The 25,622-nt window shown below is 40.8% G+C and overlaps 3 protein-coding genes across 10 annotated transcripts in view; 1 reads left to right on the top strand and 2 right to left on the bottom strand.

Moving 5' to 3' along the window:
* The window catches only part of Dys (Dystrophin), a 129,676-nt gene that overhangs the window by 22,270 nt on the left and 81,784 nt on the right, over positions 1-25,622 (bottom strand). The window lies entirely within an intron of this gene.
* LOC105270821 (gustatory receptor 68a-like) overlaps positions 1-25,622 on the top strand; it is a 72,006-nt gene that overhangs the window by 15,716 nt on the left and 30,668 nt on the right. Inside the window, exon 1 of one of the 2 annotated variants that reach the window (XM_011312007.1) lies at positions 4,614-4,791. The exons of the other annotated variant lie outside the window; for it this stretch is intronic. Within the exon in view, the coding sequence (XP_011310309.1) occupies positions 4,753-4,791 (39 nt within the window). The 5' untranslated portion in view covers positions 4,614-4,752. Of the gene's footprint in view, positions 1-4,613; positions 4,792-25,622 lie in introns of those variants that run through there. 2 annotated transcript variants of the gene reach the window in all.
* On the bottom strand, positions 76-12,087 carry LOC105270822 (uncharacterized). The gene is made up of 2 exons (XM_011312010.1): positions 11,847-12,087; positions 76-521 (listed from the first exon to the last, which is right to left on the bottom strand). The coding sequence occupies exons 1-2, from the start codon at positions 12,038-12,040 to the stop codon at positions 368-370; spliced, it is 348 nt and encodes a 115-aa protein (XP_011310312.1). The 5' UTR covers positions 12,041-12,087; the 3' UTR covers positions 76-367.

A 25,622-nucleotide genomic window follows, 5' to 3' on the forward strand; every position in this document is an offset into this window, starting at 1 on the left:
ATGTAGACGTAGCGGGCATCTTCAAAATCCGCTGGTCGATACAGTCGGAGGGTGGCACGACCTCGGGGCCAAGTGCCCCCCCTCGTCTCACCACCACGATAATCCACCTTAATTATCTCATCGGATGCTTCATCATTATCCCTTCATCCCTCTCTGACTCCACTAAACCCATCGTACACCCCTACACTCCTACTATCTCTTTCGTTTGCGCATCTTTATTCACCACCGAATTGTCTGATTATTCGTCACAATATTCAACAGTGACATGACACACCTGGCTGAATCATTCACTTAGGCACACTTCTGGTCATGATTGACCGGAGTAATTAGCAAATGATCGATGAAGCTTTCATTTTGAAATGACCAGTCAGTTTGATTCAACTAATTTCCATATAGCTGCGAGAGATTCAGCGAGATGAACCAAATGGAGAATCGGCTGACTCAGGGCAACTTCGTTTGCACTACTTTGATCGGTACTTGGGTCAATGGATTTAAGGCTAGAGACAAAAGTCATGAGCTGGCTATAGTAATAGGAGAGAGTGGAATTAATATAATTACCGAATGGGTAATATTTTTTTCAGTGCATGGAAGATTAAACTCAATGGTAAGGATAATCGGTTGATTCAGGGAAAACTTGTTGGTACTACTTTGGTCGGTATATATTGGATCTTTGGTTCTGAGTTGGAGGCAAACGTCTTAAGTTTAAAACTAGTTGATAGGGTGAGGCAGGATGAAGCAGAAGTAATTTTTCATTTACGAACCAAATGATACGATTTAAATGGAGCAGATCTAACTTCTTGTTTGACAAAATATTTAGCCTGTCTTTATCTCACCAGGACCGAGCAAACAAGGGGGATGATAGGGCCATGGTTAATGCCCGATTTGCTTGATCAACGTTGCGTGATCGTAATGAGGCAAATGGAATGGCCGGTGGTGTTACCAACGAGAACGGAATGATCAACTAAATGATCTATTGCTCGCTGAGAGTATGAATGACTCATGGCGGGTGATTCATCATTATCATCGATTATTACCAGAGCTTGTTGAAATGAATGGACGCCAGTGGAGTAAATATTGACGCACAATGTGTCCCCGAGAAAGGAAATGAGATATGGCCCTGTAATTATTACAAGGCGCTAAATCCACCTCCAATCCACGAGGAAAAAATCGAACGAATATTTTCCATTTACATTAATCCTGGAGTTCTATAGTGCCACCTGCCACCGTCTCAACCTCTAAAAAGGAACTGTCAAAAACCGCCTCTAATGAATCCCCGAAAACAGAAGGTCATTATTTTAATCCCTTTGTTCTCCCGCCAAAATCCAGGGAAAATGTTGAAAACTCCTCAGGAAGTTGGGGAAGTTTCTCGAGGATTGGCTTTGAGGAGAGGTATAAAAAACGTCAGAGGGTGAAAATTACGGGAGTTTGGGGTAGTCCAAGTAGAAAGGCTACTTGGATTACTGGAAGAAGGTCCAGGCCTCCTCGGTACGTCGAGGAGGAATTTGCAGAATGCAGTTGAGGCAATAAAGCTGAGTGGAAGGTTTGAAGTTTGGTTGGCTTCAGGGAATACACGTGAGCGAGCACGTTATCGAATGTGTCGACTTTTGACACAGCAGTTTGGCGGGGGCTGTGGGTGGCATTCATCGGATCTGAGGTGAGTAAAAGCCCAGGGTGGTGAGGCAGTCAAGCGTCACCAAGTCGAAGACATGAATATTTATTACTAGTCGGTACGTACTTCTCAGTGGCACGCCTGGTTATACACAGTGTAACCGAAGCCCACAGTGTTCTACATCCCCTTGGTTTTCAACCTCTCCACCATCCATCTCTCCTCTCACCCCTCGCCCACACCAAAGTGCCACTGAGGTACAGTATAACATTAAGCTACACGTGCCGAGCTGTGTTGGTGGGAGCTGAGTGAAAATCCACGGTTATATCTGAACCCTGGTGTATGAATTCATACTCCTCATTACCACCGTAACTAAGCACTGTTCGCATGATGGCTTGCACCCACACCCGCACCCACACCCGCACCCGAACCCGCACCCGAACCCGCACCCGAACCTGCAGCGCACTCACAACCTCAGAAAGGGATTTTTTTTTTTTCGTCGAGTCCCTCATACGCACCTAACAGAGGCCCTTACGACATTGTCGCCCTTTTTAACCGCTTGTTCTTGGACTTTTTTCCCCCTCTTTTTTTTATTTTTTAATAGGAGAAGAGGGTGAAGCCGGGAAAAGTGAACAGTAGTGACGCTTTGGGGATACTTGATTGTTTGGCATTGTCGCGAGCCTTCGTTGTGGGAAAATTCAACGCCGTTAGTGAGAATATTGTGTATTCAGTTTTGTGGATTTGTTTGGATAAATTAGACGGTTTTTTAGTTCCTCTTGCAGGCAAATCCGCCATTACTTTCCCTCGGGCATTGTTTTGCGCAGACTTTTGTTTGATGATTGTTAATAGTCTGGGCTGGTGTAGATGGTTGATATTTATAGGCTTTTTTATTCTGCGTTGTTTGGGGGGCTTGTGCACCTACATGAAAAGGGCATTTGCCGAGTTTAGGACAGTATGAAAGCTCACCCGCGGTGTGAGGTAAGTGAAATTTGTGGAGGAAAATTGTGAGTATCTAGGTTTTAGAAGGTAAAAAGTGTAAGCAGAGTATCAAAATTCAACTGTTATTTTAAAAAATGGCAATTGATTCCACACGCCACCATGTTCTCAATAAAAAAGACAGCTCTTTCTTTTCCGCAATTTCCAGTGCTCCAAACATTCATTCAAGTCATGAGGATAATTGTACCCCATGAATAACCCCAACGAACAAGAACCTCCAGGAAATAAAACAGCCTGCTAAGCCTGGCACGCAGCCAAATAGATTTGCCCAAGGCATCGGAGTGAAACTATCCCATTTACCCACCACCCACCACCCTCCAATTATATTTAATAAACACATTAATTAGCATACCAAGATACTGCGGATAGCCGAAGGTTTTCGTCATAATAATAAATAAAATATAAATATGGGGATAAAAAATTGATGAAATTAATAAAATGAACTGTCCATTCCCGTTGATTGCTGAAGTCCAGTATTATTCATCTGGCGTTGATCCCATGATTTGTGTACAGTCATCTCACGTGGCTCATTAAGCTCATTAACGTTACTGTCAGTTGTCTCGGGGCTCCTGGAAAGCGTTGGTAGCACTGAGTGAAATGGACACGGCGATCGAGAGAAACTGGATCCTCCAGTAGTCTATTAACAAGCCGTGGAATAGCGAGGGCGTTGAATCAGTCCCGAGGGGGTGTTGGGGTATTTTGGGGTGGTGCTGCCATTCCCAATGGTTGAACCGCAAATGATTACACTGGCGGTGCCTTGGCAAACCAAATGGGCCGTTGATGGCGGCCAATCGACAGGTGATATCCCCGCTATTGGACTTTGTGGAAAATTTCATGAAAAATATAAGAGTAAATGAAATAAATTGAGAGCCTCTTCGTGTGTGCGCCATGAGATATTTTTTTTTTCAAGTTTTCAAGTCCAAGTTGTTCTGGAGATCATTGGAGTGCACGTATCAATTGAATCAGAGGGGTATTGGAGGGCTGTGTTCTTGTCTCGGTGTTGGCCGTGTGTCGAGGGAATTCTCGAATTCTCGAACGAGATTTGAGGCGTCCCACGTGGTCCTTCGGACGTGTTACAAGGGCGATATTGGATGGTCGCCAGGACACGCGACGCCACCGGACGCCACCGGGACGCCCAGAACGTCCTCGCAATTTTTCCAAGATCGTTGGAAACTGATCGAATTAATTCCACCGCTATTGTTTTAATTTAGGGGATTCATTGAGCCGTGGGGGAGTGGAATTTTCCGCCTACCATCAAGAAAAGGATTAAATCAACGAATATTGATTCATCTCTGCAGCATAAAAATAAAAAGTACCATATTTACCATGGAAATTTCAATGAGGAAAATATTCATTTAAATTTCTCATGATTGATAAATATTTGAATGCAAGAACAGAAACCTGAAGTTTACGAAGACTCAAGCATGATTAATTTCATTTGCAATCAAGTAAAATAATTGATCAGATTGATATTTCATTAGACGGAGTGAGTGTTCCCGTAAAATAAATGTTAAATTGATTTGATGAGCTAAAAGAAAATCCTGGTGTTCGAAATAGCGGAAATCATTAGACCCTCGATGACAATGGGAAGACGGAAATTGGACGGTACTAAGCATCCGGGTTCCGATCGATGACAGCAGACGGGAGGGGTGACAATTTTGGATGTGCGCTAGGGTACAATTGAGCGTCTTCAATTGATTCCCATTGTAATATCCATTGATTTCAACTAATTGATTCAGGAGATGAACTCTGTCTAGACAAACATAATCAGGCTGAGCGTATGTATGTATTTTTGAATATGAATATGACGTGCACACGTGAGTGGGACTAGGAATTTGCCCACGAGGCACATGGCCTGCATGAGATAACGAGAAGAGTCGAGTGTGTACTTGTGTCGTGTTTGCGCTGATGTCAGCTGAAGTATATAAATGAAATTCTGATAATGCCGGGGTAATTTTCTCCCGTTTCTGCGCAGCACTCTGTTGGCCAAGTGGACCCGACTAATATCGAAATACGACCTATTGGGTTGGCTTGATTTTTTTTTTTCGGAGCGATATGTTGGACGCTGTTAAGCCGATTTCCCATCGGTTCTCTGTACTCAAGTATTCTGCCTCTAATCGGATTTATTTCCCAGTTTTTCTTCAGGAAAAATGTCACTGCAGGCATTTCGTAATGACGCCATGTCCTTGGTGAGTTGTCATAATACAAGGATTAATTTAATGTTGCTGTATTTCATCTCTGTGTATTCGCCCGACTGCTTTTTCCTTTTTGTAATGAAATTCTATATTATTTTAAATTTCAAATTCAATCTTTACGCATAACAATCCGTCTGGTCTTTGTGAACGATGACCGGTGAAAATCCCTTTGTGGATGTGCCAGCGCTTCTTTCTTTCCGTTTGATTGATAAAGATAACGTTTCCAACTTGGAAAGGAAAACTCAATGTCTCCTCCATGTAACGATACCTTTTCAGGGATTCCTCATATGAAAAAAAAAAATAGTGAAACTCGGATAACGATATCGCTTTCCAAAATACTCGTAATGGCCAGAAATTCATTTATGAGATTCTCCTTGTGTCGATGGTTTAATATCCAGGATTTTCTGTGGTCATAGAGGATTCATGTTGTCGGCGTTCCCCATGTTCCACGAGATTTAAATAATTTCCATCGTTTCACTCGTCCTGTCTGGTCCGATTAACAATAATTATGCGCTAATTTAATCTTCCAGCAATGTTCCAGGATTTTTAATACTCCAGCCAATTTTAATACCCAGATAAATTGGAATACCCCATAAGAACATAAAAGTTAATTGGAGCTTTTTGCAATTGCAATTTTTTTTTTACGTTATTATTATATTACCGGAATATTGGGAATTGATAATCGATAGGTGGGCAATAAACTGGGTACGTTTAATTACCGAATTGAAATTACCACTTTAACAAGTGCGTGGGGGTTAAATGGATCAGCATATATCCCTGCAGTTTTAATTTTTTAATTTTTATTTATCGTACACGTGATTTTTTTTCGAAAAGATTCATGCGAAAATCGCTGTGACATTTAGGGGACACGTATATGAATTATGGGGTGTCAGTCACCACGAAATATTCCGGGAGAGGTAGAAAAAAAAAATGGAGAAAATATAAAATGAAGGGAAAAACGGTGTGTTCAGGGAAATAGTCAGATATTTGTGATGGAGGAATGAATATTCATCACGGCTGTTGAAAATGGAGAAAAGTATTTGTAATATTATAACATGAGAGAATTTCACAAAAACTTGAATCTTTCTCGAGAGCCCTCGAAGATTTTCCAAAGAAAATTAATGTAAACACAAATCTTTCTATATTCAAACACAATCTTCGAATAAACCAACTCCGGTCGGTGAATTAAAAAAAAAGTTCAAAGAGATATCTTGGGAATATTTGTGGATTTGATAAATTCTGAGACTGGTAAACATCCAGTAGCAGAAATTGAAATTCCAGGGGGATTGGTAATCTCGGGCGTTGGAATTTCCCGAGGAATTTACAGACCATAACGTTCTCCACTTGAAGCGAGAAGAGGGGATGCCATTGATCAGGGAAGGTAAATCTTTAAATCTCCCTGAGTTAATACAAATCTGGTAATACAGCCTGATAACACCATTGCATTTGATATCGCCCTTTTCTTTATTTGGCAGTTTGACGAATCATTGGAGCATGCTTATCAAAAAAAAAAAAAAAATGGAAGTAAGACTCGTGGCTAAATCTCAAACATTTGGAATGAGTACGGAGCACGCGCGGACGATCTCGTGGGGTAAAAAATGGAGGAAAATACCACGAGAAGGGGAATCAGTGAGAATGCAATCTAGCGTTAAATCCGGAGACACTCACGGGGAATACTTCATCTCGTATTCACATTCATGGAAATCTTTTTTATTTGCCCTAGCCTCTTTTGTGTACAATATGTAGCTGAACTGAGGGGGGATCTTGTCAATGGACCGGCCGGAAAATCACTCGGATATGCAGAACGATTGGAAATTCATTTGCCGCTACCAGAGAGTAAATCTCATGCAGTCAAATTTAAACTTCCACAAAGTTGATTGCGTTTGTTCGGTTTGTTGGGTTTCTTCCTCTCACCGTTCATCTCTCTGTTGGTTATTTTTTTTTTTCGCGTATGCGTGTTGCAATACCGATGAATCAATCTGTGTACTTTATTTGTGTCTTCAATTTACTCTGATTTCGGGGAATTTCAGGGCTAGGCAGAGTCAATCGCACCTTTGTCTTTTGACACACTCCAGAACACACCAGCGGCTGCCTTGGGAAATTACACGTTCTATATAATTTCATGTTTTTTTAAGGCTTTAGCTTTTCCGCTGGACGGCTTTGTATCCTGGGATCATGGAAGCTAATAAAATTCCGGATAAACGTTTCGCGTGAGTTCTTGAAAAAGCTAAAAAAAAAACTAGGACAGCTGTGGAAATCGGGGAAATTGATTTTCAAGGGTTTTTGGAAAATCCAATAGGTATTTGGCTTAGAGGACGCATTCTGCGTTATACTCCAGTGAGGGATTAAATTATGAGGGCGATATTGAAGTTGAGGGGTATGAAATCCACCTATTTAAGTTCAGTATCAGGGAGTGCATGAGAATTTCAAAGTGCAGTTTCAAAATTGAACCCAGAGAATTATCAATTCATGGAGAGGTCGGATTCAACTTCCTCCGCTTCACAATTTACCTTGGGTAGTGGATAAATAATCAGGGGAATCTGCCAAAGGCGAATATCTCCAGATTGCAATTATTTGTTATTTAATCATCGACTGAGACTGAAAATTAAAGTGGTATTCTTTCCGTGCAGCCGCAATCTATAAAAATGTAAAGATGATAATGGTAATGATGGTAATAGGATGAACCTGAATTTAGAATCGCCTGAACTATATTATTATCGGCGACGGCACTTGCATGGTTTGACATGACCGTACCATTGTAGTGTAAATCACTCAGCGAGTTGGAAGGGAAGTGCTCAAACTTGAAATAGTCAAGGGAAAATTGTCATTGCAAAACGACTGTAACGTGAATAGGGAGAGAGGAGGTGGTAGGAAACGGCTTGACCTCCATCGAAAAACGTGACCTATCACAGGTATCCAAACCTTCACCGAATAATAGTAGCATTTGTTCGGTAAATCGAGTGGCCATGCAACACGCTCCACTGGATTTCCACGTACAACCTAGCACACGATCACATCAACACCATCACAAATAGCGACCAGCTCCGCTCAGTATTGAATTGAAAAGGGAAACGAAAAAAGACCAGAAAATGTAGTAAAAGTTTATTGAGAGAATGTTATTCTATCGGAAGTTGAATGAAAAAAAAAAAAAATGAAAAAAATGTCTCGAACGATTGCCAGGGATTTTCTACACATCCCTGGCTATTTTTCAAAATAAATAATGAATAATAAACAGAGGACAGTTGATGAAATCTCACACGAATGTCCGACGATGATCGGCCATGTACTGGTCGCTCTCGACTGGCGCACCAGAACGGGAAAGCCTTTTGCATCGCACACCAGCCAAGTCTATCATTGTTATCACGGCCTAGTTCTGCCTGTCCTCAAGTTTTATATATTCTAACCTGTCGATAATGACATGTCGACCAAGAAGAACAGCAGCATCAGGATGCACTGGGCTTAAATATTCCAGTGGGTGCCACGATCGAGGCAAAATACACAGCTAATGGAGAGAAGTGCCTCAGGGAGAACGACACTGTAGTCTCAGGCTTTTTGGCTTGTCGAAGCCTCTTTCATCCTGACTCTTCCTAAATTGGTGAACGGTGAATGACGTTATCCAATCTTGGGAAAATAGAGGAATCGATAGGGTACATGGATGATTCAACAGGGACTCAATCCATCATTGTGAAAAAATGAAAAATTTATTCACACGCCCCTAATTGCTCGAAGCATAATAGATTAAGACTCAATGAATAAAATAAGTGTTAAGGCTCGTTTTAACCTCATGAATCAATGGAGAATGCGATAAAACCGGATATGCTGAATAAAATGAAGGGCTGTGTACCTCGAGGCTCGATAAACCGTGTCTAACGCCCACAATGGCATCCGGTTACGGCTGTACATGTATATGTACCAACATTGCCAGCGTAAATTTGTTGCATCTAAGCACGAAGTCTAGACGCATTCAACGCAAGATGATTATGAACATGCGTTGAATTATTTACGTCTGGGCCCTACCATGAGGGGGAGGCTTCGACCGAGCTCCACTTGATATTCATTTAGTCCCGACAGATTTAATCGAATTGCATCGAGTGCTCTTTAAACAATGGTGTCTTCAAATTCGTATCATTGTTCTACCGGTATATATCCGGCGTTGAAAATTGTTAAATATTTTCACCGCTGAAGCGTTAATACAAACGAAAATTTCAAACGGGATGAAAATAAGTACAAGTACTGAAGGTAGTACGGTGAGATACTCTTGCCTCTGGGGTAGAGATTTAAATGAGAAACCAGTGGATATCGACCGACTCGTTTTGGAGACTTTCCGTTCATTCATTTGTAAATGCAGCCACGTGCTCAAACATCAAAGAAAAAAGTATTTGTTAATGATGCATAATTATGGCTGTAACAATCGTGACAGCAGCCCTTTTCTTCTGCTGAGGGTGGAGAAAATAGGGGTTTGTCGCGACGGGTGGGTTTTTATGGTAGAGGGTTCACTGGCTCCGGCTGGAGCCTAGCTGATTACGGGTAGCTGTGAAAATTTCCTGTCGCATTTTTTTTCCCCTTATTTAGGAGAGGATATTGTGGTATTCTGTTGAAGAAAACAACTTTGTGTTAATCCTCGAAATACTTACGAGGGTGTTGACAAAAAATTATAGATGAGATGAATTTTTTGGGTGAAATTGATTGATGAATCGACTGGTGTTGAACTAATGCAGTCTCTCCATTGGCACGCCGATGAAAATTTACTAGGCGTATATAATAACGAAGACACGCTGATGGTAGAGTGCACAGAGCCACGTGATATCCGATGATGAGCCAAGCGATAATGACATTAAGGGATCGTCATCGCGCTTCTCATGCACGGATGCCTGGTGTGATCGAACAGGTTGCACATGGGCCACCGTGCAATCAGTGGCCCAACGCCTATCTAACTTTATTCAAACCAAGTATTCGCTGACAAATTGAAAAGAAAATGCAAACGTCGCCGAAGTTTTTTTTTTTACGGGGCTGCGGAGCTGCGGTGTATTGCGGTGAAAAATTTTTCTCTCACGGCACCCCGTGACCCCCCTTTTACCAGGCTTTCCGGATACAGTTATCAATAAATTTTTCTCTTTTTATCGTGGAAGCCCGATAAAAGTTTGGTATAAGTTGGAAGTCGTGACAGATCGTAGTTCGTCATTTTTCTCTTCTTTATTCCAGTCTTTTCGAGTTCCACTGATTCTGCGCTTGACTTCATGTGGAACGAGAGTGGCGGACGTGATCGTGCTGCGATTCACTTTTTATTCGTGCGTAAAGAACAAAGTTTCATATATATCCTCCACGGCAGAATTATTCTTCTGCCACTCTATTTGTTCGTGATTTTCTGGATAATTCGATGAGGATATTTCCAGATATGAGAAAAAAAATTAAACAGAATAATCCCAAGTCCTCAATTATCCCATCCAATTAACAAAATGATACTTGTTTTTATCCTAAGAATCTTCTCTATCCCTCATCATATTATCACATTAAAATGAGTTTTTCCTAACAGAAAATGGCATCGTTCTCTTGGAATTCCGTGAAAAAAAATTTAATTATCATCGTTCTCCTTTCGACGTGGACTGATGAAAAAAGTTCCAATGAAAAATAGCCGCACGTTGATTAAACCCTCCGCAACTCATGTCCTCTCTCCTCTGTAATTCAAAATCCTGAGGGATAATTCCGATGCAAGAAATCGATCGATCGATCCCACGAGTAGAAATTCATCGAGAGAAGTAAATCGGCATGATGCTAAATGAAGCAGGATATGTGGAATACGTGAAGTCCATTCATCCAAGGGACAGTGGAAAAGTTGGACAGTGAAACGCTGGCATTTTCCAGCTTCTCCCAAAACAAATCTATACAGCAGTGACAACCACCGGCGAGTGGGTCGAAACGTTTATTCAAGTTTCGATCGCTGTTATCCCTCCCCTGGTGATTTCTACCGATGACGAACGCTTGATTACCAACGACTTTTTCCACCCTATCGGTGGATAAATTTTCCGCCGAATCTATTCATGAACTACGAACACACCATTTTTTTCATTTTTATCTGCGTTTTGTTTTCCATGGACAATCAAGTTTCCGGGCGGGTAGGAAATCAGTGGAGTAATATATGCCAACAATGTCAGAGAATACCAGTGGCTAACCACTAATTACCGCTATTAAAGTTCCAGCGATTCTTTGAAATCGGAAATGAGCCGATAAATTCCTGGAGGAGTGAAAAATCCGGAGATTCTTCGGTTCCTTCGAATTTAAATTAGCGAAAATTTCAAGACTGAGGGGAATGATTTCCCATTTAATAGTGAACATCACTGGATATTTTTATTTGAATTGTCAGTGGAAATAATTATGTAACTGTAACACCGAAATTTGAATTTCATAATTTCCCTGAAATTCTGCAATATTCGTTAGGGAAATTATTCCCACTGATTAATTCTCCTCTGGTAATGCGATTTCATTTCAACAAGGGGCTGGTTACCTCCATTTTCATATTTGTAATTATAGAGAAACGGTAAACCTTTGACTCATTACACCGACTCCAAAATTATCGAAATAACTCGAATATCCAGGATGGCAATTAACCATGCAATTCCCCGTTAAATTAAACGGTAACATGTGTGCCTGATTCAACAGAAGACTGATATGTGCAACGCAGAAACGATGGAAGTTTATGAGTTGAGAGCCATGCAAGGGACTTACGAAATTTTTATTAGAATCAGTGAATATATGGATAAAAATGGAGTGATCGACACTCGCATGCGATTTGGGTATTTCATCTACCTACTCCCGATTTTATTCGATCCGTTATCGATATCGAATTTCCCCCCGTTCTGATGCATAATCACCCCGATTAATCACTTGACACTGAGCTTATGAGAAAATCACAGATCGAGCACTGAAATGAATAGCAATAAATTTGCCAGTGTCAATAACACACCGTGAAAAAAAATTTGCACTCAAGTTGGAAAGAAGGGGGTAAAATAGTTGGGGCACATTGTTTTTAAATCGTGCGCAGAATGGCATACCACAGTTGCAGAGTTTTGGATGGTATACACTGCCAACTCGATTCAACTATACTTTGTGGTTTTGGTGGATACACAAGTACGTGGGTGTATTGCTGGGATGGCCGTGAGGTGAAACCACAGTGGCCAGTAGTGTGTCGCGTGAGTGCATGTCTCGGGATCAACATACGTGTGGTTACACTAACACGCGAGAACATGTCCAATTTTCACCCACTATCCTGGAATTCGTCATTTCATTGAATTACGGCTTTAATCCGACTACTACACCAATTGGTGCCACTTTGATTATTATTTTTTTTATCGATTATCCATTAAAAAATTGGAATTGCGAGAGAGGGGTGGAGGGATGCTCTAGGGTGGAAATGTCTGAGAAACCAATATGCTCTCCCATTGATGGAAACTAATACTGGAAAATTCTATCCTACTCCAACGATCCAATTAATGGCATTGACGTTCAAAGGCCATTGACCAACAAGTGAATTTTATTGTGTCATGTCCTCGGGCAGAGCCATCAAAATTTTGCTACTTGACCGGTGGATGAAAACCGCCAAATGCCTCTCATTACTAATTATTCAAAAAATTGAAAAATAAAAATGTACTTGAAGCCAGGGATAAACAACAAACTCGGAACTCCAAATAAAACGGTAAACAGGCGAATGTGAAAAAAGTTTAAAAGCTGATGGAATAATTTATTTTTCTTTTTTAATGGATAATTTAAAAACAAAGTTTCAGAAGCACTGGTCCCACTGTACAGAGTCGTTCTAGTGTTTACGCGGTACTGTCGGCTCTCGCTCGTCCTTCACATCCAGTCTGTGTTTGGTACTTTACATACACACTCGAACGTGTTGGGTTTTAATGTACGTATAGCGACGTTTTGTAGACGTTGAAAGAGGGGCTTGGGGCACGTGGATGGGCAGAAAGAAGGGGCAGAAGTTGAAGAAAAAAAGATGAGTGGAGGCCATGGGGACAAGGGAGATCTCAGACTCGAGTGGGAAGGGGGAGGCATCTAAAGAGATAGAGTATTCAAGTGCGAGTGAAACAACTGCCTGAGATATTCACTCCTCTAGTCAGTGAAAAAAAAAATGTTAAATTAAGGGCTCAGAGGAGAGGCCCATTTTTTTTTCTCTCTGTCGATAATCGACTTCCTATGCGACACAGTTTAAATCCGGTGAGGGACTCTTCAACTTTTTGCGCAGGCGTCAGAGAGGGTGTGAGACATACGTTTGAGTAAAGGGATGAGCACTAAGCGAGGTCGTGCATAATTATTGGCGATGGGATAATCCAATTCGCTGAGATAAGTCGATTGAGGACGTTTTAGACGTTCGCCATCATTATTCGTTTCGTCTGATGGTGAATTTTCCATGGCAAGTACCAAATACTCGAAAATTTCATTGAATATTCTAAATGTTCACTGATTTTCCAGTAACGAATCGCCCATAAATTTCGTCAAGATTCATGGGAGTTGAAAACTCACTGTTTTTTTTTTAACGCGAAATCCAGAATAACTTTCTAACAGTCTTGGTCAATTTTTTGCCTCTACAAATCATTTCCTTAACTTTTACTACCCCTAAACCCTTGACTCCCGGTCCGAGGTCAAACGTAATGATCAAGAGCGTGCAATACATCACCGAAGTAATGCGACATAAGCCAACGACAAACAGTTGTGCTCAAAGCCGCGTCATCGTAATTGTCGACCCCTTGCGTAACTACTGAGACCAAGTCTGTATCTGATGTGGTCACTATCAGGGTAAATTAATCCAGCATCCAGCCAACCCGCTGATTCCAATCACTCCAACCTGTGATTGACAATCATCTACGTCTTTGCCCACCCCCAGAGTCTTCGTCTTGGAAGGTCCCTCTCACCACACAACAAACTACACGAGGAAAAAAATTGTTCCAACGGAGAATCATCTCCAGACGTTCTCGTTTGCTTGCACCAAGTATAATTCAAAAATTAGAGATAGATACAAAACTTTTTCCATCTCCTGAATATTCGATTTACTCCTCCACAGCCCACGGAAACTTTGCCACCCGAGTTTATTATTGGGTGAGCAAACGGAGGAGTGAGTGTAAATGTAAGAAACAAGAGAGAGGGTAATGGATATTTTGTAACGTTAAATGGATTGATGAGATTGGGTGTCTTTTGGAGAAAGTGCTAAAGGCAATTTGGCTTTTTTTTTTCGTTATTTTTATTTCTTGGTCGAGGTACTTTCGGTGTTGGCCAGCAATAGACGTTTGTTCTGGGGGTCTTACGAAACCGCGAGGTTTTCAACTTCTTGCGGTATTTCAGATTTCGTTTTGTTTTGGCTTTTCTTCTGCCGTTGATTATTCTTCCTTTTTAAGTCTCGCCGGAAGGCTTAAGTGCGATGGCTGTGGAGCGGAAGTGGAATACGAGAATGGGGTAGAGAGAATAAAGTAAAGAATGAGATCTGTAGGGGTGGCTTTGGTACAGCACTTGAACGAGAATTGGCTAATTGTAGTAACATGGAATAGTCTTGCGAGATCGGTTATCTGTCTTGGTTATTTTTCTCGTGGCTTCATCATTGATTTTTCCATCAATGGATGCTGGTTTGAAGATAACATTTTCGGGAGAAATGTTTTATTTTCCAGTTTATTGCCACATATACAGAAAAATATATACGATATTGGGAAAATCGTATATATGTTCTGGTTGGAAAATGTGAAATTGGCTGGAGCAATATTTTTTTGTCGTAGTTGTAGTTTTAAAAAAGTACGGCAGTTTGGAAAATTTTCTTTCTTGAATTGCGAGGCATTTGCTCGGTAATCTGGAGGTTTCGGTTTAAAATGGAATCGATATTAGAAAGTTGGTTAGTACAGGAGTCGAACGAGAATTGGCTAATTGCAGTAATGTGGAAATCTCTTGCAAGATCGCTTATCTCATTCACTCCTTTTTTTTTATATCCCTTGATTTTCCTATCCTCAGTGAATTCTACAACACTTTGGTCTCTTAAAAATTTACATTTCTGAGAAAATCCGAGACGATGGACGATAAGAAATCTAGGCAGTCTCGGTTTTTTAGGGATTCTCGTGAAGTGAATGTGGAACTGTAGCAGGACATTTTCATTGTACTTTTTAATTTTGTGCACTGTGGAGGGTTTACGGTGGGGTTAGAGGATAAGTATTTAAATTTCATGGCAGTAGTTTTTTTCGGGTTTATTCCAGTTGGTGAATTAAAATGGAAGATGACAGGAAAATCTAGACTGGTTTCAGTTTTCGCAAACAATACGAATAGCCAGGAACACTTGAGAGAGACCGAGGAATGGCCTGTAGTCTTTGGCGCGTGCAAAATTAATTAATGTCGATAGGAGAGGAAGGGCTCTATTGGATTTGCCAGCAGTTAAATCACAGGCAACTGAGTTCTTTGGTGAGCTAACGAGATTGTAGACTCGATGGATGAAGACTAGAAATTTTTTTTCTAATGGGGAAATTCCTTTTCTCTTTGACTCCACTCGTTCTATTCAACATTCCCTGAACATGCAGAACTTAATGTTCGTAATCATACGTGAAACTGTCTTACATAAATATTGTTCTAATTAATGTGGCTCTCTTCATCCTCGTCAGATGATTCTTAAAGAATAAGTACTGTATAAGCCGAGTGGTCCCAACGAGGAGTGGGAGTGCTTCGTTATGGCTGCACTTAACCTTTTCTAACAGTTGGAAAAATAATTTGAGTCTATGGTGGAGTGGTAGTGAGCCCTCAGGGGTTCTTCTCCAAATCCTTTTCTTTATTTATGAATTGACGGTAGATGGAAGAAAAAAGAATTTGGGGTATTTTAACGGTCAGGGTGGAACTAACAATTTGAATATTCTGAATTCAGAGGACGGTTTTGTGTGTCGGCACTCTCGAGTTATGATATCGGCTTGTTACACTGTTCTCTCGTGTTTTATGCAGTGTTTCATCATACCGTCAAGTACCTCCACCGAAAAACGTCGGTAATTGAAGAGGAAATAAAATGGGAGAAATTCATCAAAAGAAATACGAGCACATATGAATATATATGATGTAAAAAATGAAACTTTCTCGTGTGAATTATTTCGAATGCATTTTTTAGTGTACATATGTAAAGTTGGTGGCACAGAGAATACTTCGCTAGTTATGACAAAAAAAAAAGTGGAAAATAGAGCTGCGGTAGTGGAGAGTTAGAAACAAGGGGAAAGCCTCGGACACTCATACGCATATTATTCTGGCGAATAGAATGGCTTTAAAGTGAAAAGTAGGAAAATGTTGGGAGAAATTCTGAGCCTTGCATAACACGACGCTCTTCTTAAGTTCTCCGAATTTTTATACCTTCCAATAATACCTCCTATTTTTTTTATATATTATTTCTTAACAGTGAGCGGATTTAAAAGGCATCGCCCTTCGAATTGAAAAAATTCCTAGGAGTAAATACATTGAATTCAATATCTGCATTGCCCCACCCATTGAAAAAAAATCAACGTCCATGAATCCATATGTATGACACACAACCCTAGGAAAATTCCCCTCCCCAAGAAACCCGAGATACTGTTGCATTCACGGAAAAGGTCCAAGTGCTTGATTACAATACATGAATATTCACTGTCGTGCGCAAGTTTTTCTTCTTTTGTTTAAAAAAATTTCACCCTCCCTGGTTATGCGAATAATTGTCTGGAGCCCCGCGGTAAAGCGCTGAAAACTTTGAGTGAAAATTCCTGGGTAATTAAATCGTGACAAAAGTAAAATCTTCGTTAACACTTTCTCATAATTGCGACAGATTAACTCCTCCTTTCAAGCCACTCCCACTCCTTCGTTTTTCTCCGATGAAAGTTGCAGTCCGATGTGAGAAAGCACGTGGAATTTTCCAAAATGTCTTCACAACTTTGACCAAGTGTAAACCTCTTCAAGTATTACACGAGCAGTCCCTCAATTTATTTCGGTCTGACCAAAGCTGTATTAATCTCCTTAACGGGTTTCTCAACTTAAGTAGAATTGGTGCTGTTTACAAAGACAAAATATTTTGGCTGGATTTAATTTCGAAGCTTCATCGGTATTTTTCACTTTTTTAATTTTCTTCAAATTAAAGACCCTGTGTAAAGCATCACGAGGAATTTGAGTAAATGTCTTGACAAGTTTGACGAAGTGTGAACTCCCTGAAGTATTACACGACGTTGTAAGTTTCCAATAGAAATTCTGATGATTGCGCAATAGGAATTGCTCAGAGCTCAACGTTACCTTTGATCCATTTCACGTAAACACGTTTCTCAATGCTAATTCGTGCACAATGGTATCTTGTTACGTGGAATCTCGATGCTGAGAGATGGAGAACATTTGTGCGAGAGATTCAGTTAAATGCCATGGCAAATCGACTGCTTCCCCGTCCGTTAGCTTTTTTCGAAGCTTTTAGGTCAATTGGTAGGTGAGGAGAGAGAGAGAGAGAGAGAGAGAGAGAGAACGAGAGAGCGAGATGTATAAATCTTCTGGGTGAATGTGATAAATCGAGCTTTGAATAACAAAAAAGAGGGCAAACAATAGTTTGCCATGATCAGCGAAAAATATTCGACCTTCTGGAATTTCAAAGACTAATTAAAAGCCATCCGGGATTTTTCGCAATTAATCGAAAACAGCACTCTCCTTTCAAGCTTTTACGTGAGCTTTACTCGAGTGAATAGATGTGAGCGAATGCACACCATTCGCATCTGGCAAATGTGGGCGGTGAGGTGAAGGACCGTTGGAAAATTCAGTACACACTGCGATTGCCCTATAAACTGCATAAAACATTCGATATTTAACTCGGCGAATTGATCATTTAACCAACATCGTGGTAAATGTATCGCTTTATGTTGTGGGTATACACATGTACCATTTGGTTCAAACATGCGTTGCAAATAAAATTGCTAGTATTCAATGGCGACACATTATTGGAGAATATTGAACTTTCATGGACAGTCCAGTTGCCATTTGCACCATTTGTAAGAAAATTTTTGCATCAGACTTGAATGCAAAAAAAAAATTGATAATTGATAATTCGATTGATAGTACGATTGTTACTGAAAATTCTGGAAAGATCTAGCGATGTGAATTTTTTGGGGGAAAGCTTTCATGATGACTCCGAGCCTCAATTAGTCGTCGCGATGCAAGCGATTTTATAAATACCATTGGAAATTACCACAGATTGCGATAGCCCCATAAACAGCATAAAACATCCGATATTTGCCTCGTGAAATTGATCATTTATCCAACGCCCTGGTAAACGTATCACCTGGCATTATACACACAATTTGTATTGAGCCAAACGTATGTAACAAATAAAATAGTTAGTGTTAACAGGAATCGTGTTTTGGCTGTATGTGTGTATATGGGTATGTTTTGACGCTTGCGAGGAACGAGAGCCGATACCTGAATAACAGAGCAATGGAATGACAACGTGCCAGGCATGTTTCACTATCACACCATCTCTCTCCTCTCCTCTCCTCTCCTCACCACTCCTCAAGCCAACCTCGCCAAAAATATTCACGTGCATTTGGTGAGCATTGTGTCCCTCCATCCACACGTATGAGCATAACGCGAAATAATCAAACTCGTTATGAAATGAACGGTTGAAAAACAATTAGCCCTTGAATTATTCATCACACGTGTTCCTCTCATTGAATTTCAGTATAAATTTTTGCCTCTTTTTATTCACCTTTTTCCATTTTTTTTTTCAATCAAATTTCAACAGAATTTTCAACAAAAGAGTCGTCCGATACGTTCAATTAATCCAATTGTCGAGTTTTTAAATGGAAAATAAAATGAAAAAATATTATCGCCGGTGTGTTAGGGGTGGGAAGAGAGGGGGTTGGCAACAACGGGGTACGTTATGCACCGGTGAGAACTGAAATATAGCAACCGTAAATCAAGGGTGTAGCTGCGGCCGATTGTAATATAAAAGACCGGCTGAATTAATTCGAATGCGCTTTACGCGGAGGCGCGAGAATTTTCGCGTATCAAAATGGAGACAAAGAGGATTTTCAGGGAGTAAAAATTGTAACGAGAGTTGGGAAAAAAAAAAAATTCAGCGAGAAAATGGATGAAGTGAGGATTTTTTCCTGTTTTTTTTTTTCACGGGAGAACTTCAAAGTGGAGTTTTTTAATACAGCATTACTAATTGGGTTTCTGGAAGGCAATTCGAAATTATGGAAGCGTAAATATTTTCGAGAGACTGATGAGAGACGGGTGAATGGAGTGTTCACCAGTTTTAATGATGGTCAGTGGATAATTGAAGTGGATATACACTGAGTTTTGAGGATTTTTTTTCCCCTGAGTTTTCAGTTAGTCATTGATAATGAATTTTTATAAATGAATTTTTTAATCTCTCAGAGGTGTATTCACCGTGAATTATTCCTTTTATCTTTGGTATCCTTAGTTAAGGATACTTAGTTAAAAACACAGTGACAAAAGTGTATATGTCAGCGTGAGAATAGCGAGAGCCAATGGAAAATGCACATTCGTGGAGATATTAATTATCTCGTCCACGAGGATATTGAAATGAGAATTTATGTTCACGGCCGAGGCCAGAGTCATCCACCCTTTGCCCATACATTTACTCCTCCCCCTCACCACACTAGACTCTCACAGATATCCAACCCTTTCCAACCCACCTTTCGCCAATTTTTTTCAATACATTTTTCATTGAAATAAATAGTTTTCAACGAACACCCGAGCGTTCGGACAACTCTTTTTTTTTTCGGCCATTTGTGTCGCCCCTCGAAACCCTTGTATCCACTCTGGCCGATTCTTCCGGCGAATTCGTGCACTCACCCTGCCCTCACTTGCCCACCGAATCGATCTATTCCTTCCGAATTATCCGTCGAGCCGTACAGACACATTCCGCTCTGATTCGAGCCAATAATGGTCCAACATTCCTTACCAGAAAACATCTATATAACCGAGATCAGCGGACACTTGGTCCTACGTTATTTCTTCTCCAATCGACTTAAGAATTTCTCCTACATTTCATTTCCACCGTTTATCGCTGTAATTTGTTCGAATGAATGATCGTTAACGATCTGTAGACGGTGTTATTGTCTTCGAAGGGGTGGATTGACCGATTTGTCTGTATTTCGTGATATAATGGAGTGGTGATCATTTCTGAAATGTCAAATGTTCAAAGAATCTGCACTGCACTCTCCGGAAATTTAAATGAAAAATCACTTGAAAAAATAAGGACTCCAATTAAGGATGAAAAATGAATTGAGAAAGACGAGATAATCCGGGTGAGATAATAATTCACTCCCCAGTTATCCGTGCAAGGAAAACGAATAGACAGTAAGCTCTTGATCCCGGAGTGATATAACGCTAGAATAAAAATGTGGTAATTGAATAGCAAGACCTCTGATACTAAACCGATGGGAGAGGGGTTGTGGTATTGTCGTTAAGTGGCCACGAGTAGATACCCTAGTGTTAGCACGAAACATGAAACGGTGTTAAAGAGCCAAGGTATAGCCTTTCAAGGGTAGACCCTTATCACTATCCGGCCATCGAGTATCATCGACCCTGGCTTGAGCCCCTGCAAGGCCACTGATATGACATGGCGACACTGTGTGCCAATTTCATCTCGTAATGCGTACGTCACTCAGATGTACTCATCAGTGAGGACTAATCCTTCTATTACGTATTTATGGGGATTCCTGTTTCGTCATGCGGGAATATTCATCTGATGCTCGAGTTTGATATTTGCTCACTGCATATTTCCACTGATCTATCATCTTTGGTTCACATACCGCTAACAGAAATTACAATACCAACGCTAATGCTCTTTATCTATTATCGCTTACACCCATCCTATTCGTAATTTATTATTTTTTCCACTCAGTTACACGACTTCAGTGTACGTATTATCTTTTTCATTCGACAATCAATACTTTGTGAATGGTAAAAGGTAAAAGGTAAAGAGCAGGCTGAAAGCCTCCGAGCGCTGCCCAGAGAAAAATATTTAGTTAGAATGACAGAACAATAAAATGGAGAAAAAAATACTCAGATAATGAAATTGAAAAAATTCGAGGGAAAAGAGAAAAGGTGGAGTGAAATGGAGTGGGTGGCGATTTATGAAATCGAAATTTCGTGTAACACTGTTATAATCAGTTGGTCCTGCACCCATCATCTTTTTTCATTTTCATTTTTATCCCGTGGCCGAGTTACAACAGCCGAACAATAACGAAACGATTGTTTACGAGAATTTTGATTGTTAAAAAAATTGCGTATAGAAAAGTACGAAATGATTCGTAAAAGCTATGCAAGATTGCGTACTTTTTACGGAATGTTCCATAGGTTTTGGAAGAATTTTGCTTTTCACCAAAAATCTAACGCTCACAATGAAAAGAAAAGATTATTTATTGGCCGTTTGATGTGCCGTTGGAAATCGTTTAACGACAGGAGCAGCGTGCACAGAACCATTTTCGGCAACAAAAAGCGAGTTGGGGCTGGGGAGAACGAAGGGGATAAATTGCTCGATGGGGTGGATCGTAAAACCCGACGAACTTTGACACACTCTGTCCAAACAATGTTTTATTAGAAAATGGGAGAATTGTCTCATGAATTCCTGCAATGATAAAGACTGCCCCTCTCTTTATCCCCCCCCGATAGCTCAACCCCAAGATAGCTCATCATATTCATCATATTCTCATTCCAATCTTCTCGGCATAAGATAAAGATGAATTGTGAAATGTCAGGAGAATTTAATTCAATCCAAAGGTCATGGAAATTTTTTGGATGAAGCTATTATTGACCGGTATGAAAAAATGTTTCTAAAAAAAAATTCACAAAGTTGAAAAACCAATATAATATCGGCAATAACATTGTTTAAATGTCCCCTCATCTCAATAAAAATCCCGAGCGATAAAAATCAAAATTAAAGTGATCCTCTGGTCCCATTGTGGAGAAATCCCGACTGACGGCGAATAAATTTAATTTTCAAAGGACGAATGGGATCCCCACCCAGCAATAAAGCCCTCATCTGATGATGTAATAGCATTTAAATGGCCTTTACGGAAATATAAGTCACGGGTGAATGTCAATCCTCGAGTATGCTATGCTGCCGTCCTTTGCTTCCGCTTTTCCTGTACGTTTGGCATTGCGTATTCATGCGGCGTACATGATCCTGCGGGGAAATACGCGTATTCCACACATTCAACATCTACACATCCATGCGTATCTCCTTTTAAAGCTCTCTCCACCCTCGGAAATGGCGCGTTTCTCGACATAACAGTGCCTTCGCGGCTCGCGAATGAGTCGTTGCCAGAGGCGTTGACAGGAGTGTAAACCTTGGCACACACACACATCTACACACTCTGTCCCCGTCGTCAATCGATTCCATCGGCTCCATTCCATTCTCTCCCATCACCTGTGCACTATCCCCGAGTCGTACAACGACAGCTCAGAAAGAATAAAAAATATTGTGGTATATCCCCGTGCGTCTTTCTCCAGCCTCTTCCATTTTCGAGGGGTTAAGTAATAGAAAATGAACCGAATTTCGAAGAGTACACACCGGAAGAATGAGAAGTTTTGAACATTGAAATGAATTCCTCCCTCACTCGACACTCCGACGCTCACCCCCCCCAATATTCTATTTGAATTAATGAGTATGACCCGATTCATTAAAACAAATTGAATCTCGTTTTTAACCAAAAGAATCCGTTATAATTGCAAACGAAAAAACTCGTGGTGAGATTTATTCGGGTGAAAAATTGTTAATTGGTGAGGAAGAATTGAGGGAGATTGAAAATGGATGGTAAAGCCCTCGTGTTGAGTTTTCATACTGGCGTCTGTTGCCCGTCAACTCAGGAAGACACCGGGAGCTGGGGTACAAGGCAACCCTGCAACAACGGTGCTGTTGCTGTTGCATATTAATGCCTGCATCCGTATCGTCGTAAGACCGAAAGTGAGAGACAGCTATATATCTGTATACCAAGTGCACACAGAAGGGAGTACATCTTCGTTTGGTGGTTTGCGTGGCGCGTCTCGTTTATAGTTTCATCGTACCACTGGATGGGAGACATCAGAGTTTGTAGGCGGAACTCGTTTCGTACTGTCTCATATTGTCTCGGTGCTTTCAAATGGGCTAGAGGAGGGAGGATCGAATGAAAGCACTCGATAGTCCTTCTCTCTCTCTCTCTCTCTCTCTCTTTCTTTCTCTCTCTTTCTGGCTGTGGTGCTATCGGAGCAAGTGGAGAATTGATATTGCGGTTTAGAGGGGATTGGTGTATACCGCAGAGTTCAGCCTCCCCAGTATCTCTGACTTTTCCGATTGTTTCAAATGTTTGCGTGTGAAATCAGGCCAAGAAACTTTGTATCATGAATCGAGGGGTAGCATGAGTGGCAGATGGCGGTATTATGTGACATCTCTTTACATGAATTCGAAATACTTAAATGATCATTGTTCATCTAGCGGTATCCAATGAATTAAATCTCTTTGCCATTGAAATAAAAAAATTCCATGACGAAAGTATCTCGCTGAAGCCATTCTTCTCAAGATCCATTTGCACTGATCACACCTCCCCACACCTCCCCCACTTCAATCTCTGAACCAATGGAGGACTGTTTCATTATACTTTACGGATGAGTGCTCCCCCACAAGCCCTTCTCCCCGCTAAAATCATTCCCTTAATATGCTGGTGCTTTTTCAAAAAAAGCAAAATATATCCGAGTAGTTAGTAACGATTTTTCTCTTGACCCACTTTATTTCCACGTACGAGGGTTTTCCGGCCCTGCGTTGACTGGAGTGAATTTGCACAATGTACAGATCCTTTTTACTTTTTAATTATAACACCAGAAAGGGGTTATTGCACTGGGCTTGCCTGCCACCTTGTCTAGGTAGTTGGTCGTCTTGGAAAAAAAAAATTAGCCTCGAGAGAGAGAATGATTCAGTGAATTGGCTGGAACTGCGTTTATTACCCTCACCCGGACACAAAGTGACATTTCTCCCGTTGGCTCTAACCCCGAGAATGATTGCCAGGTGATGTCATGGAAAAAAAAAAAACCACCTCTACACGGGCAATCTTGGCCTTTTTACAACCCGTCGACCCCCTGTTTCTCTTTTTCCAACTCCTCGGAAGTTGTAAAAAACTGTCAGTTGTGAATGGCTCGTCATAGCCTTCATCCAGCAACGGGTCTTCTTGGTGGGCAGGGGTCCAACGATGCGCCGATAAAAAGGCACTTAAGAAAAAGCCTATATCTGTACCAAGGAATACACACACGCGTTTACGCTGTCCCACCGTGTCCTCTTCTCGAGCGATCCGTCACGCTCTCGTAAAAGGCTCTCATAAAAAAAAACTATATAAGAAAGTGAGTGAGAAGGATAAAAAAATCACCATGGAATATATAACCGCATCAAAGATATGAGTGTATTTTCCGAAATTTAATCCGGATAGAAAAGGAAAAGCGTGAGCTAGGATTTTTATTTAGCCGGTGTAGGGAGCATGAAAGGCAGAACTCAGTGAATAAAAAAGGTGGTGGGAATTATGGAGTGGGTGGAAGGCTTGAGCGAACTTATCACCCTCACTGATTTTAGTGGAAGAAAGTTTCCTTAATGTTGGCGGGCCGAGCAACACCAGGGGTACGACTCGGTACGACTTTTATTTTTTTCCCATTTCAGATGGTCTCGGATTTTCTCCGGGATTTAGCGGGCGATTTTGACTCCCACGAGACCAGAGGGTTAGAGTTGTCTTGGGTAGCGATTAAAATAGCTGTAACGCGATTTTATTGATGGGTTTAACGACGTCGACTCATTCTAAATTTAATCCTCTTCTGTATGCACCCGGGAATGACCTTTGAGAAAATAAAAGAAGTTGGTTGGGTCAGAGAAGGAGATAATTGAAATTTTAAAAAGGTTGACATGCACAGGAAATTAATGCGGAAGTGTTTCGTGACTTTATGAAAAGAGAAATTTTCGATTCAAAAGGGGCACATTCACATTTCTCTCGAGTTTCCTTGAGATATTTTCTCTCTTACTTCTTCCGTTGATATTCAACGGTGAAAAGGATGAGGATGGGGAAGGGCAATGCATCAAGGAACTTGAAAACTTTCTTCAGCTTATAACTTTCATATAAATTCACAACCAAATACTCGAGGCCTCCGAAAACCCGGGATATTAACACTATTTCCCCACCTGGCAATTATTTGTTTTGACGTAATAACGTCTATAAATTTCGATGAAAAGGAAGGAAAAATACAGGAGGAAAAATAAAGCTCGATGGAGAAACGAGTGGGAGAGGGGTAAAGGTTTCTCGGTATTCACTACCTCCGACAATCGCAAAACACTTTTAGTTTGGAGTAAAACTCTCGTATTTCAGGTGGATAGATGCTCTGGTGTTTTGCTTTCATCATTTCCAGAAAACACTAACGACCCAGGGGCTCGGCTCATTTTGCCTCCACCAGAACGAGAGATAGCCGATGAAAAGTTTCTTAATATCGGGTGCACGTAAACGAAAACTACCATCCCTTGAGGTACTTATGTATCACCGGCATTTTCTACTGAGCAAGATATTGAGAACGAATCCTCGGATTTCGTCATTTGCATTGTCAAGTGTCTCTAATATCCAAGGGGAAATCAACGGGAAATTGAGGAAAGACTAATGAAGATGATGATAACACTCGGTTAAGGGGAATAGGGCGACTTTGGTCAGACCACATTTAAATTTCAGATTTTCAAGTGGAGACCTCATTTTCGGCTATTCCGAATTTTTATTTAAGCTAATCTTATTTTCACGTGAGGTTCAATTCTGAATCGTGAAAATTACCAGTGGATTATCTCGTAAACAGTTCTC

This window comes from Fopius arisanus, unplaced genomic scaffold, assembly GCF_000806365.1.
Source record: "Fopius arisanus strain USDA-PBARC FA_bdor unplaced genomic scaffold, ASM80636v1 scaffold00095, whole genome shotgun sequence".
NCBI lineage: Eukaryota > Metazoa > Arthropoda > Insecta > Hymenoptera > Braconidae > Fopius > Fopius arisanus.

Excerpts from the sequence above, each read along its gene's own strand:
- LOC105270822 (XM_011312010.1), bottom strand. The coding sequence starts at position 12,040 with ATGTTCTCGCGTGTTAGTGTAACCACACGTATGTTGATCCCGAGACAT. Across the intron at positions 522-11,846 it reads TCCAAAACTCTGCAACTGTG|CCAGCTCATGACTTTTGTCT; the intron begins GTATGCCATTCT and ends CTATTACTATAG.